Here is a 15,461-nt window from a genome sequence, read left to right as displayed (position 1 = left end):
CAGTGGCCGCTCCTGGCCACTGCAGCCTCAACCTCCTGGGCTCCGGCAATGCTTCCGCCTCAGCCTTCCACGTAGCTGGAACTACAGGCGTGTGCTACCACGCCCGGCTAATTTTTTGACTTATTGTATAGATGAGGTCTCGCCAAGTTGCCCAGGAGGGTCTCGAACCCGTGGGCTCAGGCAATCCACTCACCTCAGCCTCCCAAGGCGCAGGATTACAGGCTGAGCCACTGAGCCCGGCTGGGAAAGCACTTCTTAATCCTCAGCACCTTCAGCACCAACAGAGCAAGGAAGCTTCGGGGAAGTGGGGAAGCAGCGCCTGTCACTGCATCCCTGCTTCGTCTTGCCCCCTCCTCTCTAATCCTGTCCCCAGGCAGGCTCAGATAGGGCACTGACGTACGGGTACTTTCAGAAGCTGGCCCAGGCCCAGAAAGAGCTCAAAGGCCCTTGTGGGGACTGTCATCGGGCTTCTTGGATGCTGCTGCCTCACACCCCCCCTGCCATGGGCAGCTTGGCCTGGGAGGTTCCCTCTGAATGAGGGGAGGCCGGTGGGGGGTGCTGGAGGCCTGGCTAGGACAGTGTCAGGCAGGGCTCAGGCACCAAACCAGCTCCCCACCCTCTTGACTTGGCAGGGCTGGGGGACAGGTATGTGCGTGTGGATCTGTGTGTGAACCTATGCCCACTTTTCCCTGCTCTACCAGCCTCCTGCTCGGTCTGGAAGAAAGTAAATGGCCTGGCCCAGAGCCTAAGGGAAAGGAGCAGAGAATCAAGCTGCAAACATGACTCCCCACAACCCAGGAGCAGGCGATGAACGAGGCTGGTACTACTTTGTGTCTTATAACCTGAATTAGCAGTCATCAGGCCAAGGGTAAAGGAGCGTCATGGGTGGGCTCCTGAGGGCGTGAGAGTCTTCTGCTAAAATTGTAAGCAAAACTGCATGTATGTGGCCCATAGCCTTGCTATGGTATCAAAGAGGTCCGTGACTCAAAACAGGTCTTAGTAATGGACAGGGATTCAGAGAGGCAGACAAGGGAGGGGGAGGTAGTTCTGCCTGCTGGTCCTGGGAGGGGAAGAAAAACCTTCTAGATAGTGGGTAGAGGGGAGAGTAGAACGCCTGAAGAGAACTTGAACCCTGGAGCCTGGCTGCAAGGGTTCGAATCCCAGCTCTGCCACTCACAAGCCGCATGGCCTTAGGCAAGTTACTGCCTCTGTGCTTCAATGTCTCATCTGTAACATGGAGACCCACGGCAGAGCCTTGCTTGGGGTGGTGCCTGGTACAGAGGCTGTGGTGGACGGGTTCCGCCAGCTACCTCCCCTGCCTTTCTCACCCTCGCCAGTGAGAGGTGTGAGTTTGTTGGGGAGAAGCCCCCACCTCCTGGGACTGGCCCCGGGGCTTGCCCAGAAAGGCTACTCCCAAAAAGTGTTTCCCAGGGAGGGCCCGGAATGCCAATCATGCCTACTCCAGGGACCCCTGAACCTCTACCAGCCTGCCTGGGGTCTCTGCTGCTCATGTTCTGCCCAGGCCACGTCCAAACCAGAGAGGAGGAGGACAGACTGGCTGGAACTTGCCCTGGTCTTCAAGGGGCCCTAAGTGAGGGGGGGGAGGAAATACACCAAACAGAACAAACTCAGGCCCACATAAACCCCGTAGTTGCTGCCTTTTGTGGGGTGGTTCAGATCTGGGGGAGGGACCAGGACGCCAGGAGCCACTCAAAGGGCGACAGCCATTTCTACTCTGTGGAGACGTATTTCAGTATTTCAACAGCCGGCACAGGTGTATCAAATTGGCCCACATGACTGTGATTCTGAGTATGTGTGTTGGGGGGTAGGCAAGAGGTGATAATCAAATTCACTTCCAGAAACAGAATAGCTCAAAAGCATTGCATCTGCAGCTACGGGTGCAGTGACCCCTGTACCAGTTTCATGCGTCTCTGGAAGCCAAGTTAAGGATTGACTCACTGGATTTATTCCTTTTTGTTGGTGGTACTTAACTTTTTTTCTTTTTGAGTCGGAGTCTCACTCTGTTGGCCAGGCTGGAGTGCAGGGGCACACTCACAGCTACCACAGCCTCGACCTGCTGGGCTCAGGTGACCTTTTCACTTCAGCCTTCCAAGTAACTGGAACCACAGGCACGCACCACCATGCCCGGCTAATTTTTTTATTCATTGTAGAGACGAGGTTTAGCCAAGTTGCCCAATCTGGTCTTGAACCCTGGGTTCAGGCAATCCTCTTGCTTCCACCTCCCAAAGTGCTGGGATTGCAGGTGTGAGCCACTGCACCTGTCTGGTGCTGTACTTTCTTTCTTTCTTTCTTTCTTTTTTGAGTTGAAGTCTCACTCTGTCACCCAGACTGGAGTGCAGAGGCCACTCCTGGTCACTGCAGCCTCGACCTGCTAGGCTCTGGCGATCCTTCCACTTCAGCCTTCCAAGTAACTGGAACTACAGGTGCATGCTACCATGCTCGGCTAATTTTTTGATTTATTGTAGAAATGAAGTCTCACCAAGTCGCCCAGGTGGGTCTTGAACCTGCGGGCTCAGGCAATCCACTCACCTCATCCTCCCAAGGCACGGGATTACAGGCTGAGCCACTGAGCCCGGCTTGGTGCTGTACTTTCTATATCTGTCTGTTATGTCCATGAATTGCTTTTATAAGCAAAAAATCAAATACTTAAAGTTGTGTTCAGCCCGGGTAGTAGGGCTCACACCTGTAATCCCAGCACTTTGGGAGGCTGAGGTAGGAGAATCACTTGAGCCCAAGAGTTCAAGATCAGCCTGGGCAACACAGTGAGACCTCGTTTCTACAAAAAGAAAAAAAAATAGCCAAGCATGGTGGCATGCGCCTGTAGTTCTAGTTACTTGGGAGTCTGAGGTGGAAGGATTGCCTGAGCTCAGGAGGTTGAGTCTGTGGTGAGCCATGATGACGCTACTGCACTCCATCCAGCCTGGGCAACAGACTGAGGCCCCCAACTAAAAAAATAAATAAAAATAAAGTTGTACTTCCAGAGATCTGTGTGCTCAGCCCTGCACAGAGAGGCCATGGGATACAGCAAGGAGAATGTAAGGCTCCATCTGTCCTAACTGGATTCTTGGGGTCTGGTTGGTTGAACAAGTCAGAAAAAACTGATGATGGAGAGAGGAAGGCGGTTGTGACAGGCAGTGCTGGGCAGGATGTGCAGGTACCCGGGACAGGTGTGGGGCACCATAAAATCAACAGGTCCTGAGAGCTCAGACCAGGGCCCGGCACCTCGTCAGTCTAGGCAACACAAATCCTCATGGAGGTATGAGAATGCTATGACTTGGCCAGGCTCGGTGGCTCAGCCTGTAATCCCAGCACTTTGGGAGGCCGAGGCGAGAGGATTGCCTGAGCCCACGGGTTCGAGACCTGCCCGGGCAACTTGGCGAGACCTCGGCTCTACAATAAATCAAAAACTAGCCGGGCGTGGTAGCGCGCGCTTGTAGTTCCGGCTACTTGGAAGGCTGAGGCGAAAGGATCGCTGGAGCCCAGCAGGTTGAGGCTGCTGGTGTCCAGGAGTGTGCCACTACACTCCAGTCTGGGTGACAGAGTGAGACTCCAACTCAAAAAAAAAAAAAAAAGAGAGAGAATGCTGTGATCCCAGTGACTGTGTTGTCCCACCCAGGACCCAGGTTTAACAGATAGGAATGAACCTAGTCTGGGAGGCTGGCTGTTTAGGTTCTAGACCTGGGCTGTCCAATGCAGTAGCCACAGGGCACAATGACTATAAAACAGTTGAAATGTCAATAGTCACAGTTGGGAGGTGCCTAGGTGTATCAATATGAAAAACAGAACCTAAAATATATCGTGAGTATTTTTATATAGATTAAATGTTGAAATGACAATCTTTTGAATATATCAGGTTAGGTAAAATCTATTATTTAAATTAAGTTTTGCCCATTTCTTTTTATTTTTAATGCAGCTACTAGAAAATTTTAAACTACACACGAGGCTTGCATTATATTTCTATTGAACAGCACATGTCTAGAATGTCCCAGAAAACCCAGGAGCTCTCTTCATCGTAAATAGAATCAGTCATCGAGTAGTTGTTTTGGTTCTTTCTCCCTTGCCAAAGAACAAAGATGCTTTCAGCATCAGCGACTGTGAAAAATGAAGCCTGTTTAGCTGGGGTGCCCACCGCTGTGTTGCCTCTGCACACAAGTTCTCCATACCCTCCCCTTGGGTTTCAGCTCCAGAGAGGAGTTTTCAGTTTCCTATACTTTCACACTCATGAAAAAAAAAATCTGGACTGTAATCCCAGTACTTTGGGAGGTCAAAGCAGAAGGATTGCTTGAGCCCAGGAGTTTGAAGCCAGTCTAGGCAACATAGCGTGCCCTCGTCTCTACAAATAAAAAACCAGAAAATAATCCAGGCATGGTGGCACATGTCTGTAGTTCCAGCTACTTGGGAGGCTAAGGTCGGGAGGATCGCCTTTGCCTAAGAAGTCGAGGCTGCGGTGAGCCATGAGCATGCCCCTGCACTCCAGCCTGGGCGACAGAGTGAGACCCTGACTTGAGGAAAAAAAAAACTGTCCCAAATCACTGCTATTTGTGTTATGAGGGCAGCTCAGATGCCCCCTATTCCAGGAAGCCCCACTTGACCATCCTTTATGGCTAGATTGGTTGCCCATGCCCCGGCCTGGGTTCTAACAGTCTGGTTACTCATTGTCTCTTGCAGTGAGCCGGTAGCTCCTTGAGAACAGCCGTGCTGACTCAGCCATGCCCACATCATAGCACTTGTCTCAGGGGCTGGCATGGAGCCAACAGCCATCAGTGACTGCGGAAAATGAACTCCTTTTAGTTGGGGTGCCCACCACTGTGTTACCTCTGCACACAAGTTATCCATAACCTCTCCTTGGGTTTTGGCCTCAGAGGAGCCGAAATCCCTAATCCAGACTTCCTGCTGTGAGCCTCAGCCATGCCTCCTTCTCGTAGCTGCCCTGGGTTGGCATCAGGAAGGAAGGGAATGGATAGAGGGTGAGACTGATGTCCACTCAGGCCAGAGCAGATGGGGGTATGGCAGGCAAGGTGTCTCCCACCCAAGGCAGACCCTCAGACCTCACAGCAGAACCATACTCACCAGCGGAAGGAAGGTCAACAGGGGCCGGACTCTAGGCCGAGCTTTCAGCGTGGCTGTTCCTGACTCACTCACTGTGTTAAACCGATTGTCTCCATAATAGATGCTATCTAGAGGAAACAAGCAAGGGGACACCGTGAGCTGGAGACTGAAGGCGTCCAGTCAACTGAGTTTAATCTGCCCTGTAGTTCCCAGTGAGGAAAGTCAGGGCCTGTGGTTGTCCCCCGTTGGACTCGGTTAAGCACCTTTAACATAATCAGATCCTACAGATGGGGTGTGTGCTCATGGGGCTGACTGAGGCAGCATCATGGGAGGACTCTGTCCCCAGCACCCATTTCTCTCCCAATCCACCCCCCACAGGTCCTGAGCCTTCTCTCCACAGCCATTCGTCCCCCTTGTGGGGCCCTCAGAGCCTGGCCAAGGCCCCAGTCAAAGCTCATCTCTGAGAGGGAAGAAAACAAACCGGCTTTTCTCTCAAGTGTTTGGATTTCTAATCTGAAACAAGCAGAGCAGATGAGGCCACCAGCTGTCCTCCGTGGCCAATACCCCATCTTCTGGACTCCTTAACTCAAGACTTCCCCAGCCACCAAAGCACCAACAGCTATGTGCCTGGCTTTGTCTGATGCACTTAAGTGAGAGCAGAGAAGAAAGAGTGGGATAGTTGGGTCAGTATGACTTACTAAAAATCCCAGCTCTGCCACGCTGCTTAACCTCTCTGGGCCTCAGTACAATGGGAGTGCTGAGAATGCCTTATAGGACTGTTGTGAGAAGTAAGTGTGGCCAGCATATAGAAACTGTTCAACAAACACGGCCCCTTTCCCTCTAGGCAGATGACAGGAAGGACCTTCTTTGTCCCCTCAGTTCCCGGTCCTGTGCTCTGGGTTGCTCTGCAGTAGTGGGAGGGTGCAGTAGTGGGAGGGTGCCATGCTCCCTTTCTCAATACCCTCATGACTCTTGACACACATCGATAAGAATTTTGCATTCCTTTGGCCAGATCACTGTGGGCCTCCTGCTCTGCGGGTCTTGAGCAAGCAGAGCTTTTATCCAGTTATTTGGGTAGAAGGAGATTTCTCCTCCTTTATGACCAGAGAGGGAAGAAGAAAGGTCAAAATCCCACCTAACCAGAATCCTACTAACTGGAACATTGAGCTCACTGGGATTCCTTTCCTTCTTGTACGTGACAATAGAAGAAAATTGCAAGAATGCCAAACGTGTATTCACAAGACACTGGACTCGTCAGGGAGATCTCAGGATCAGATCCATCCAACCCAAATTCCTATACCTATAGCCACCGCCTTCCACGTGAGAATCTGGGCTTTGTATGCGATGAGAAGGTGCCTGGGAGAACCCCAGCAACTAGAGGTGGGGTCCTTCGGGTGCTGCCTTAGCAAAGCAGGAAGTTGGCTGGGACATTCCCAATTCTCTGCCTCTCAAAAGGGGCCCGGATGGCAGGTTCTCCGTGTACACCACACATCCGCGGGAGTCCCAGATCCCAGCAGTGCCCTGCCCTGTGCTCTCTGGGCAAACACGACTGCCCAGTCCCAGTTGCCAGGCTCCATGCCTGAGGCTGCAGGCCAGGATCAGGTGGGGCACGGGGCAGGGCTGCTGTAAGAGTGCAGGCTTGGTCCAGTCAGAAACAGCAAAAGTAGCACACATCCAACAGCTGCCACTAAAGCCCCCTCCCTTCAGCCCCCCCCCCATTCCCTTACTTCCAAGAGTCTGCGTGTTGACACCAGGATCTCCTGGGACATTCTCTAGACAGTGCTGTGTAGATGCCAAGGCCCTAGATCAGACGTGATGTGGCAGCCTGGACCCCTAATAGGACCGGGGGTGGGTGGGGATCACCACAGGGACATTGTGAGAGCCATGCTCCCAGGCAGACGCTCTCATTATTTCATTTAATCTCTGCACCAGGACTGGGATCAAGGGAGCCTCCTTTCTACAGTCAAGTTATCATAATGTTAATGGCTACCATTATTGTGTGTCTAGGAGCTCCAGGAGTGTGACCTGCAAGGGTGATAACTATAATAGTTATAATAATAAAAGGTAAAACTCACCGAGCACTTTTAATGGGCTGGGCACGGTTCTAAGCATTTTACACATGATTAATTTATCTAATTCTCAAAACAGCCCCGTGCAAATTGGTGTGGTCGTTAACCCTGCTTTACAGATGAGGAAATGAAGGCACAAAGAAGTCATATAACTTGCTCAAAGCCTCACAATAAGTGTTGAAGCCAGGGTCTCCCTGAAGGACCTGACTTCTGAACCATAGCACTCATTACCCCTGAAGGGAGGTATCACAATCCTATCGTTTACAGGACTTGGATGGGAGGGCAGGGGTGCTGGTCTGGGGGGTAAGGAGAGTTCGGGCCTGGCCAAAGATCAGCACCAAGGAGTGGCTGGAGGTGAATGAAGCAGCCTACCCAAAGCCATGCCGGTCAGGACAGGGCTGGATCTGAACTGTGACCTCCTGATCCCATCACAGGCGTTCCAAGCACCTCACAGATTCCATGACTCAACCCTGACTCTGCGGCACTGTTGCTTTGGTTGGATTGTGGTTGTTTTAAGAGAGGAACCCTTTCTAAGAATATAATTGTTCCCTGTAAGACATATGAAAGGGGAGTGGCTGTGGTCAAGGCAGGGATGGAAGGCCCAGGCAACTCCCCTTGCCACTGGCACCTCTGGAAAATCCAACTATGTGACTTCCCATTCTAAGACGTATGGCCAGGAGGCAGAGAAGGAACCCTGGTGACTGAGCATTGTCTGAGAAATGTGATGGGAGGACTCAGCCAGCCATGGTTGGCTCTAAAAATGGAAGGGGGCTCCCAGTCACAGAATGCAGGCAGCCTCCAGAAACTGGAAACAGGGAGAAAACAGACTCTCCCCTAGGACCTCCAGAAAGGAACAAAGTCTTATGAATACACTCATTTAGCCCATCAAGACCTGTGTCAGAGTTCTGACTTGTGGACTTGGAAGATAATAAATTTGTTATAAAGAAGAGTGATGGGTGCAGTGGCTCATGCCCATAATCCTAGCATTTTGGGAGGTGGAGGTGAGAGGATTGCCAAGTTCAGGGGTTCAAGACCAGCCTGGGCAACTTGGCAAGACCTCCTCTCCACAATAAAAAAAATAATAATAATTAGCCGGGCAAGGTGGCACATGTCTGTGGTTTCAGCTACTTGGAAGACTGAGGTGGAAGGATCACCTGAGCCCAGCAAGTTGAGGCTAGGGTGGCCATTGCACTCCAGCCTGGGCAATAGAGTAAGACTCCAACTCGGAAAAAAAAAAAAAAAGGAAAGAAAAGAGAAAAGGAGATGTGGCTAGAACTTGGCAGACTCTTCTGGGACCCTCAGACCTGGCCCAATTCATGCTTGGTCAAGGCACACTACTAGATGAGGGGTGTATGGCCACCATCACAAGCTAGGTCCTCACAAGTTCGAGGTAAAACAAAACAGAAAGGTACTAGAGTTCAACCTTAGGGAGTTTCCTATGGGGAGTGATGAACTCTGCTCAGATCACAGTGTCGAGGATGCTAGAAGGGGCCTTCCTGAGAAGCAGACCCTCCTCAGATGAAGAGGTAAAGGAGGGCTCGCAGTGTCCTGGTGCCTCTTGAGGAGGGAAGGGAAAGGAGGGGAAGGAATGGTTGGAGAGAAGGCTGAATGATTTGCCTTCGTAATGAACCTGCTCAGTCAGAAAGAGGAACCCTACCCAGCATCTCATCCTCTCTGAAACTGGCAAATTCCCTCTACATCTGCCTTTTTGCTGGAAGGGTCTTTAGAGGTCTCCGAAGGTTTAAGTTTGCCAAGTTAGAGACCATCTTGGAGCATCCAGGTGGTAAACAGAAGGCTGAAAAGGGGACTCTCGGATCTAGAAGCTTCCAGAGAAGGGAGCACCTTCAGGAGGGCTGGAGCAACTCCGGCAGCTGAGAAAGTGTGTGAGACCCCAGGAGCAGGTTCTGAGCAGGGCCTGAGCCCCAGGTGGACCACAATCCTGTCAAGATAGACACTGATGCCTCTCTGACAAATCCACATACAGTCATGCAATGATAAAATAGAGGTAAATCCGAGTCTGCCTCCATTTACCCAAACCCAATCATTAAGACAATCCCAGTTACCTCCAACTAAATCCCCTTTACGACAGAACTGTGTAAGGATTCCTTTAGACTTTCTCCCTAAAAATTTCTCCCCCATACATGGACAGGAAGCAAAGTAGGGACTTTGCTTTCATTTACACTCCCTCAAGAATTTTAGTTGACTTACATAGCCTCTAACATCCAAAAATCTGTTTTAAAATTTATCCCTGTGCCAAACAGGAGAGGTGCACCTTAGATCTCAGGCTGGGGGCAGGCAACTCCCCTGTGGCCCCTTATCTCTTAGGAGAACAGAGTCCTGCCATAGGTCTGAGGGATGGTTGAGCTGCCACCAAGGCTGCCTGAGGCTGCGAGGAGGCCGCTGCCCAAGGCTCTGCCCCAGACCAGAAACACCCAGAAGCTGAATAGCTCTTCATCTGGGAGGAGGTGGGACACTGTGGAGTCAAGGCTGCGGGTTTAGAGCCCAACTGTTAGAGCCCAATTGAACTTGGATTCCAGGTCCTGCTCCCTCACTAAACTGTGGGGCCCTGGCAGCATTTCTAGGTCTTTCTGTCTCCTCATCTCTGTACATGTGAAAAATGGTCCCTGCAGGGCGGGTTGGTGTGAGGCTGAATGAAAGTGTGCAAAGTGTTAGCACAGTGTCCAGCAGATGTTCATGCCCAATCATTGGGAGGGCCGGTTATTGTCATCATAATCATAATCACCGTCTTCACCCAGAGATGAACTTTGAGCTCTAATTGGGCCGTGTCACTTGCAAAATATGACGAACATCTGTACCCATTGGGGATAACCACCAGGAGGGAGGCAGAAGCCCCTTTGTTCTCTTGTCAGGGATCACTCTGAGTCCTGGCACTTGGGGATGTCCCACCTGCCATCTTTGCAGATAGCAAGACCGTGGCCCAGAGCAGGAGGTGCTGGAGCAAGGTTGCCAAGCAGTGGGGTGCCAGGGGTTAAACAGGACACTGATTTGCAGTGCCTTGCACATGGCTCCTGGTCTCTCCCAGAACAGGCAGATCTGGTGCTCTCAGCCTGGGTTGAGGTGTGGTTAAACGGGGGAGATAGGGGAACTAAGAGCCAGCTCTGGGCAAGCTGAGGGCTAGGCACAGGCTGCTGCAGGACACCCAGCCCTTCTTTTCTCCCCAGAGCAGAAGCCTAACCGGTCTTCTGCATTTCTTGTCTCAGAGGGTAGAGTTGGATGCCTGGTAAAATGCTCTTCCTTCCCCAGGCCCAGAGCTGTCCATGGGTCTCCAAGGAGGCTGAGGTCAGAAAGATTCCAGAACAAGCCAGGCATGGTGGCTCACACCTGTAATCCCAACAGTTTGGGAGTCCAAGGCGGGAGGATTGCCTGAACTCAGGAGTTCAAGATCAGCCTGGGCAACATAGCAAGACCTCATCTCTACAAAGTTAAAAAAATTAGCCAGACATGGTGGCACAAGCTCATAATCCCAGCTACTAGGGAGGCTGAGGGAGAAGGATCACCTGAGCCCAGGAGGTTAAAGCTGAAGTAAGCTATGATCATGCCACTGCATCCCAGCCTGGGCAACACAGTGACACCCTGACTCAAAAAAACCCAAAAAAACCAAAAAAACAGCCCGGGCTCAGCGGCTCAGCCTGTAATCCTAGCACTTTGGGAGGCCAAGGCGAGAGGATTGCCTGAGCCCACGGGTTCGAGACCCACCCAGGCAACTTGGCAAGACCTAGTCTCTACAATAAATAAAAAATTAGCCAGGCATGGTAGCGTGTGCCTGTAGTTCTAGCTACTTGGAAGGCTGAGATGGAAGGACCGCAGGAGCCCAGAAGGTCAAGGGTGCGGTGGCCGGGAGTGTGCCACTGCTCTCCAGCCTGGGTGACAGAGTGAGACTCCAAGTAAAAAAAAAAAAAAGAAAGAAAGAAAGAAAGATTGCTATTTAGCTCTTTCTCCAAATCCTAGATAGGTCCAAACTAGACAGAAAATTGATTATACTTAAATGCCTAACATCTATTAAGCATGTGCTGTGAGCTAGGCACTATTCTAAGCCTTACAACACTATAGGAGGAGTACTCTAATTGTTCTCAATACGCAGATGAGGAAACTCAGGGTTAGACAGGTTAAATCCTCCACCCCAGGTCAAAGGAGCCCCAACCTGACTCTGGAATCTAATTCCCTCTGGTCACGCCAGCACCTTGGAGAAAGAACGTGGGGACCCAGCATCTCTTCCCTCCATCTCCTGAGAGTGCAAAGTTGGCGAGGCCTGGGATGAAGCAAACAGACCTAGGATTCATAACTGTACTCACATCCTGCTCCACCAGGTAATTCCCGTGAGCTTTAGGCACTTTCTCAGGCTCAGTTTCCCCATCTATAAAATTCAAGGGAGGGGGCCATTGTTTTGTTAAGCACTGGCCAGGCCATGTTTCCTTAGCTTTGGCCCCCTCCCCTACCTTGGGGAGACGCATCTCCTCTCTCTCTCTTTAATTTACTTTCTAAATAAACTTTGCTTGAAAACTTAAAAAAAAATACAAATAAAAATCAAGGGAGGGAAGGAAGCTAGCAGAAGTGGGAAGAGGACTGCAGCAATAATGTGGGCCCCCAAATGGCCTCAGGAGCACTGGCTACAGATCTAATTGCATTCCAGGGCTTAGGAGGGGTAGGGCCTTGGCTTTGGGAATTTGCTTCCCCTACCTCTACCTCACTGTAGGTATAGAATGAGGTGCTGGCCGGGCTCAGTGGCTCAGCCTGTAATCCCAGCACTTTGGGAGGCCAAGGTGAATGGATTGCCTGAGCCCGCGGGTTCAAGACCTGCCTAGGCAACTTGACGAGACCTCATCTCTACAATAAATCCAAAATTAGCCGGGTGTGGTAGCGCGCCTGTAGTTCCAGCTACTTGGAAGGCTGAGGCGGAAGGATCGCCGGAGTCCAGCAGGTCGAGGCTGCGGTGGCCGGGAGCGGCCACTGCACTCCAGTCTGGGTGATGGAGTGAGACTCCAACTCAAAAAAAAAAAAAAAAAATGGGGTACTGTAGGGTGAGGTGCGAGGTGAGGCATCCATCCCGTCATCAGCCTCTAGGGGAGGCTCTGCCCCTCAGGGAGGCAGCAGGGGCAGCCCCATGTGAATGCAACCCACAAATGGCGTTAATGAGGCCCTTCCTAGCTAATTAGCAGGTCCACATGACAGGAGGCCACTCTGTCCCAGCAAGCCCCAGCAGGCCTGACCTGAGCACCAGAGACAGGCCTTTGTCCAAGGGCAGAGGGGACGCTGAGGGTTGGGCTGAGATGCAGGTGAGAAGGGGCAGGGAGTCACAGAGCAGTGGAGGTAGGAACAGAAAGGAAGGAGCCTTGGGGTGGGGCAGCTCAGAGGACCCCCAGTGTGGGGACGGAAGGGAAAAGAGCACAGTACATAGGGCCCTCTGCTTCTCAGCTAAGACTCACTACTCTGCATGTGCAAACCAGCAGAAAATTGTGAGAAATGCAGACTCTCGGCTGGAAGTGGTAGCTCACTGTAATCTCAACACTTTAGGAGGCTGAGGCAGGAGGATTGTTTGAGCCTAGGAGTTTGAGACCAGTCTGGGCAACATAGTGAGACCTCATCTCTACAAAAAAAATTTTTAAAAATTAGTCACTTGTGGTGGGGCACGCCTGTAGCCCCAACTATTTGGGAGACTGAGGCGGAAGGATAGCCTGAGTCCAGGAGGTCAAAGCTGCAGTAAGCCATGATGGAGCCACTGCATTCCAGCCTGGGCAACAGATGAGACTCCATTCAAAAAAAAGGAAGAAGAAAGGACGTATAGACTCTCCCTCCATCCCAAGCCTAGGAATCAGAATTAATCTTACCACCATCTCAGATGATTGGATGCGCTTTGATGTATGAGCTGCCCTAGGTTGGAGCGACTGAATCATTTAATCCAGCTGAGCTTCCCTCTGTGTCTGTTTCCTCAATTGAGAAGTCATACACAGTTTTTAGCCCAGAACCTGGTTCAGTAAATGGTAACTGATAATGATATTGTTATTGGCCAAGAGCGAAGGGGTACATAGCAGCTGGGCTGCAGGGGTTCAGACAGGGCCTGACTTTCTGGAGTTAAACTCGACTGACAAGAGGAGCTTACATAATGGGGCAGCAGAGAGGGTGTGTATGTGTGCACTGAACTGCCAGCAAACCACAGCACACCTCCAGGGGACAGGAGTAAACAAAAGTCTCCTTCACACCCCTGCAAAGCACAGGTCAGCTTTCGATAGGCTGGTGCCAGCCTGGCCCTGGCCTGAAATATGTGCTTGGCTCTGGGGGTTCATAGCTTCCCACTCTCTAGGCTAGCCTGAGGCAACAAGTCAGGGGTCCCTGGGAGAGGAACTCCAGAACCCGCAGCCACCCTAGGGAGCTGCTGATAAGGAGCTAGCCACATTCCTTCCACCTTTATTTAGAACCTGCTGAATGCTTTTCAGGGAATCCTCAGGGAAAAGAGAACAGCCCAGCATCATGTGAGGAAGGATTCTCACAATTCTTACATCTTTCTGTACCAAAGAATTACCTAGGAGCTAAAAACCCAGCAAGCCTAGGCCCTAGACCAGCAATTCTGACTTTCTGTGCCTGAGGTAGGACCCTAGGAATTTGCATTTTATTTTATTTTTGAGACAGTGTCTCGCTGTGTTGCCCAGGCTGGAGGGCAGTGGCACAATCACAGTTCACTGCAGTCTCCACCTCCTAGGCTCAAGCAATCCTACTGCCTCAGCTTCCTGAGTTGCTGGGACGACAGGTGCATGTCACCACACCCAGCTAATTTTTATATTTTTTGTAGAGATGGGGGTCTTGTTATGTTGCTCAAGCTGGTCTGGAACTCTTGGCTTCAAGCAATCCTCTCACTCGGGTCTCCCAAAGTGCTGGGATTTCAGGCATGCATCACCGCACCTGGCATAAGAATTTGCTTTTTTTTTTTTGAGTCGGAGTCTCACTCTGTCATCCAGACTGGAGTACAGTGGCCGCTCCCGGCCACCGCAGCCTCGACCTGCTGGGCTCCAGCGATCCTTCTGCCTCAGCCTTCCGAGTAGCCGGAATTACAGGCATGCGCTACCACGCCCGGCTGATTTTTTGATTTATTGTAGAGATGAGGTCTCGCTGCCCAGGCGGGTCTCGAACCCGCGGGCTCAGGCAATCCACTCACCTCAGCCTCCCAAAGGCGCAGGATTACAGGCTGAGCCACCAAGCCCAGCAGAATTTGCATTTTAAATAAGTGTCCTAGGTAGTTGTGAGGAAGGTGCTTCACATTTAGAAGAACAGGGCAAGAGAGAGAGGAAGTCCCCCAGCAACAATGGCGTCCCATTGCTGGGTTGAGGTGCAGTGGTGGTGGATAAAGAACCTTGGTTCAGTGAATCCAAGAAGCAAGGGAGGGGTTCTGAGTGACTAGTGGCTTTGTCTCAGCAGCAGTTCAGTCCCTTATCTTGGGATTTGCAGAGATCCGCATCTCTGCTTTCTCATGCATTTGAAAACAATTGTGTGGCCTTTGAGGAGACTTGCTTGGGCTGGGAAGAGGGTGGAAGGTTTCCTCAGCATGGCCATGGTGTTCAGTGAAGTCCTCCTAATTGCTGGAATACACGTGAAGGAAGTTCTTTAAAGAAAAAATGTTCCTAGCACCACCATCACGGGACTGTTTGCATTTTGCCTGCTGTACTCAGCCTGCCCTTGTGCAAACAGATTTTTACATGGCTGTAGCCACAGAGCAAGCAGTTGGTTACTCCTTAATTCCCTTACACACCCCTATGTTGATTTTCTTTCCATCCCACCAACTATTCTCCAAGGGTTAGATATCACTAGCATCTCACCCCAGGCTCGAGGAGAATGTCATGGACTCAGAGGCCCTATGACTGGGGGTGAGATGCTGGCGATATCTAACCCTGGGGCTTTAAAATGGCTTCTTCATACTTCAGTTTCCTTTAGCCTACCGCAGACAGGGACAGAAAGTGCTCAACACTGGAAAAGACCTAATAACAATAATAAGTCATACTTTAGAACAGGGACTGGTTAACCTTTTCTGGAAAGGACCAGATAGTAAATATTTTAGGCTTTGCAGGTCATACAGCCCCATGCAGCTGTTCAACTCTGCATGAAAGCAACCATAGACCATATGTAAATGATGGGCATAGCTGGCTATGTTCTAATAAAATTTTATTTACAAAAACAGGCCATGGGCCAGAATTGAGCCAGGGCTATAGCTTGCCAATCATGCTTTTTTTTTTTTGAGTTGGAGTCTCACTCTCACCCAGACTGGAGTGCCGTGGCCGCTCCCGGCCACCGCAGTCTCGACCTGCTGGGCTCCGG

General features: G+C 51.1%; 1 protein-coding gene across 1 annotated transcript in view; it reads right to left on the bottom strand.

Moving 5' to 3' along the window:
* CUNH6orf132 (chromosome unknown C6orf132 homolog) overlaps nucleotides 1-15,461 on the bottom strand; it is a 39,534-nt gene that overhangs the window by 20,837 nt on the left and 3,236 nt on the right. Inside the window, 1 exon segment of the mRNA XM_021714761.1 lies at nucleotides 5,092-5,198. Coding sequence (XP_021570436.1) covers nucleotides 5,092-5,198 — 107 coding nt within the window.

The sequence above is a fragment of the Carlito syrichta genome, unplaced genomic scaffold, assembly GCF_000164805.1.
Source record: "Carlito syrichta isolate Samal-C Ts95f unplaced genomic scaffold, Tarsius_syrichta-2.0.1 Scaffold305755, whole genome shotgun sequence".
Lineage (NCBI taxonomy): Eukaryota > Metazoa > Chordata > Mammalia > Primates > Tarsiidae > Carlito > Carlito syrichta.
The sequence above is the reverse complement of the archived record's forward strand: the minus strand, read 5'-3'. Positions and strand labels throughout refer to the sequence as shown.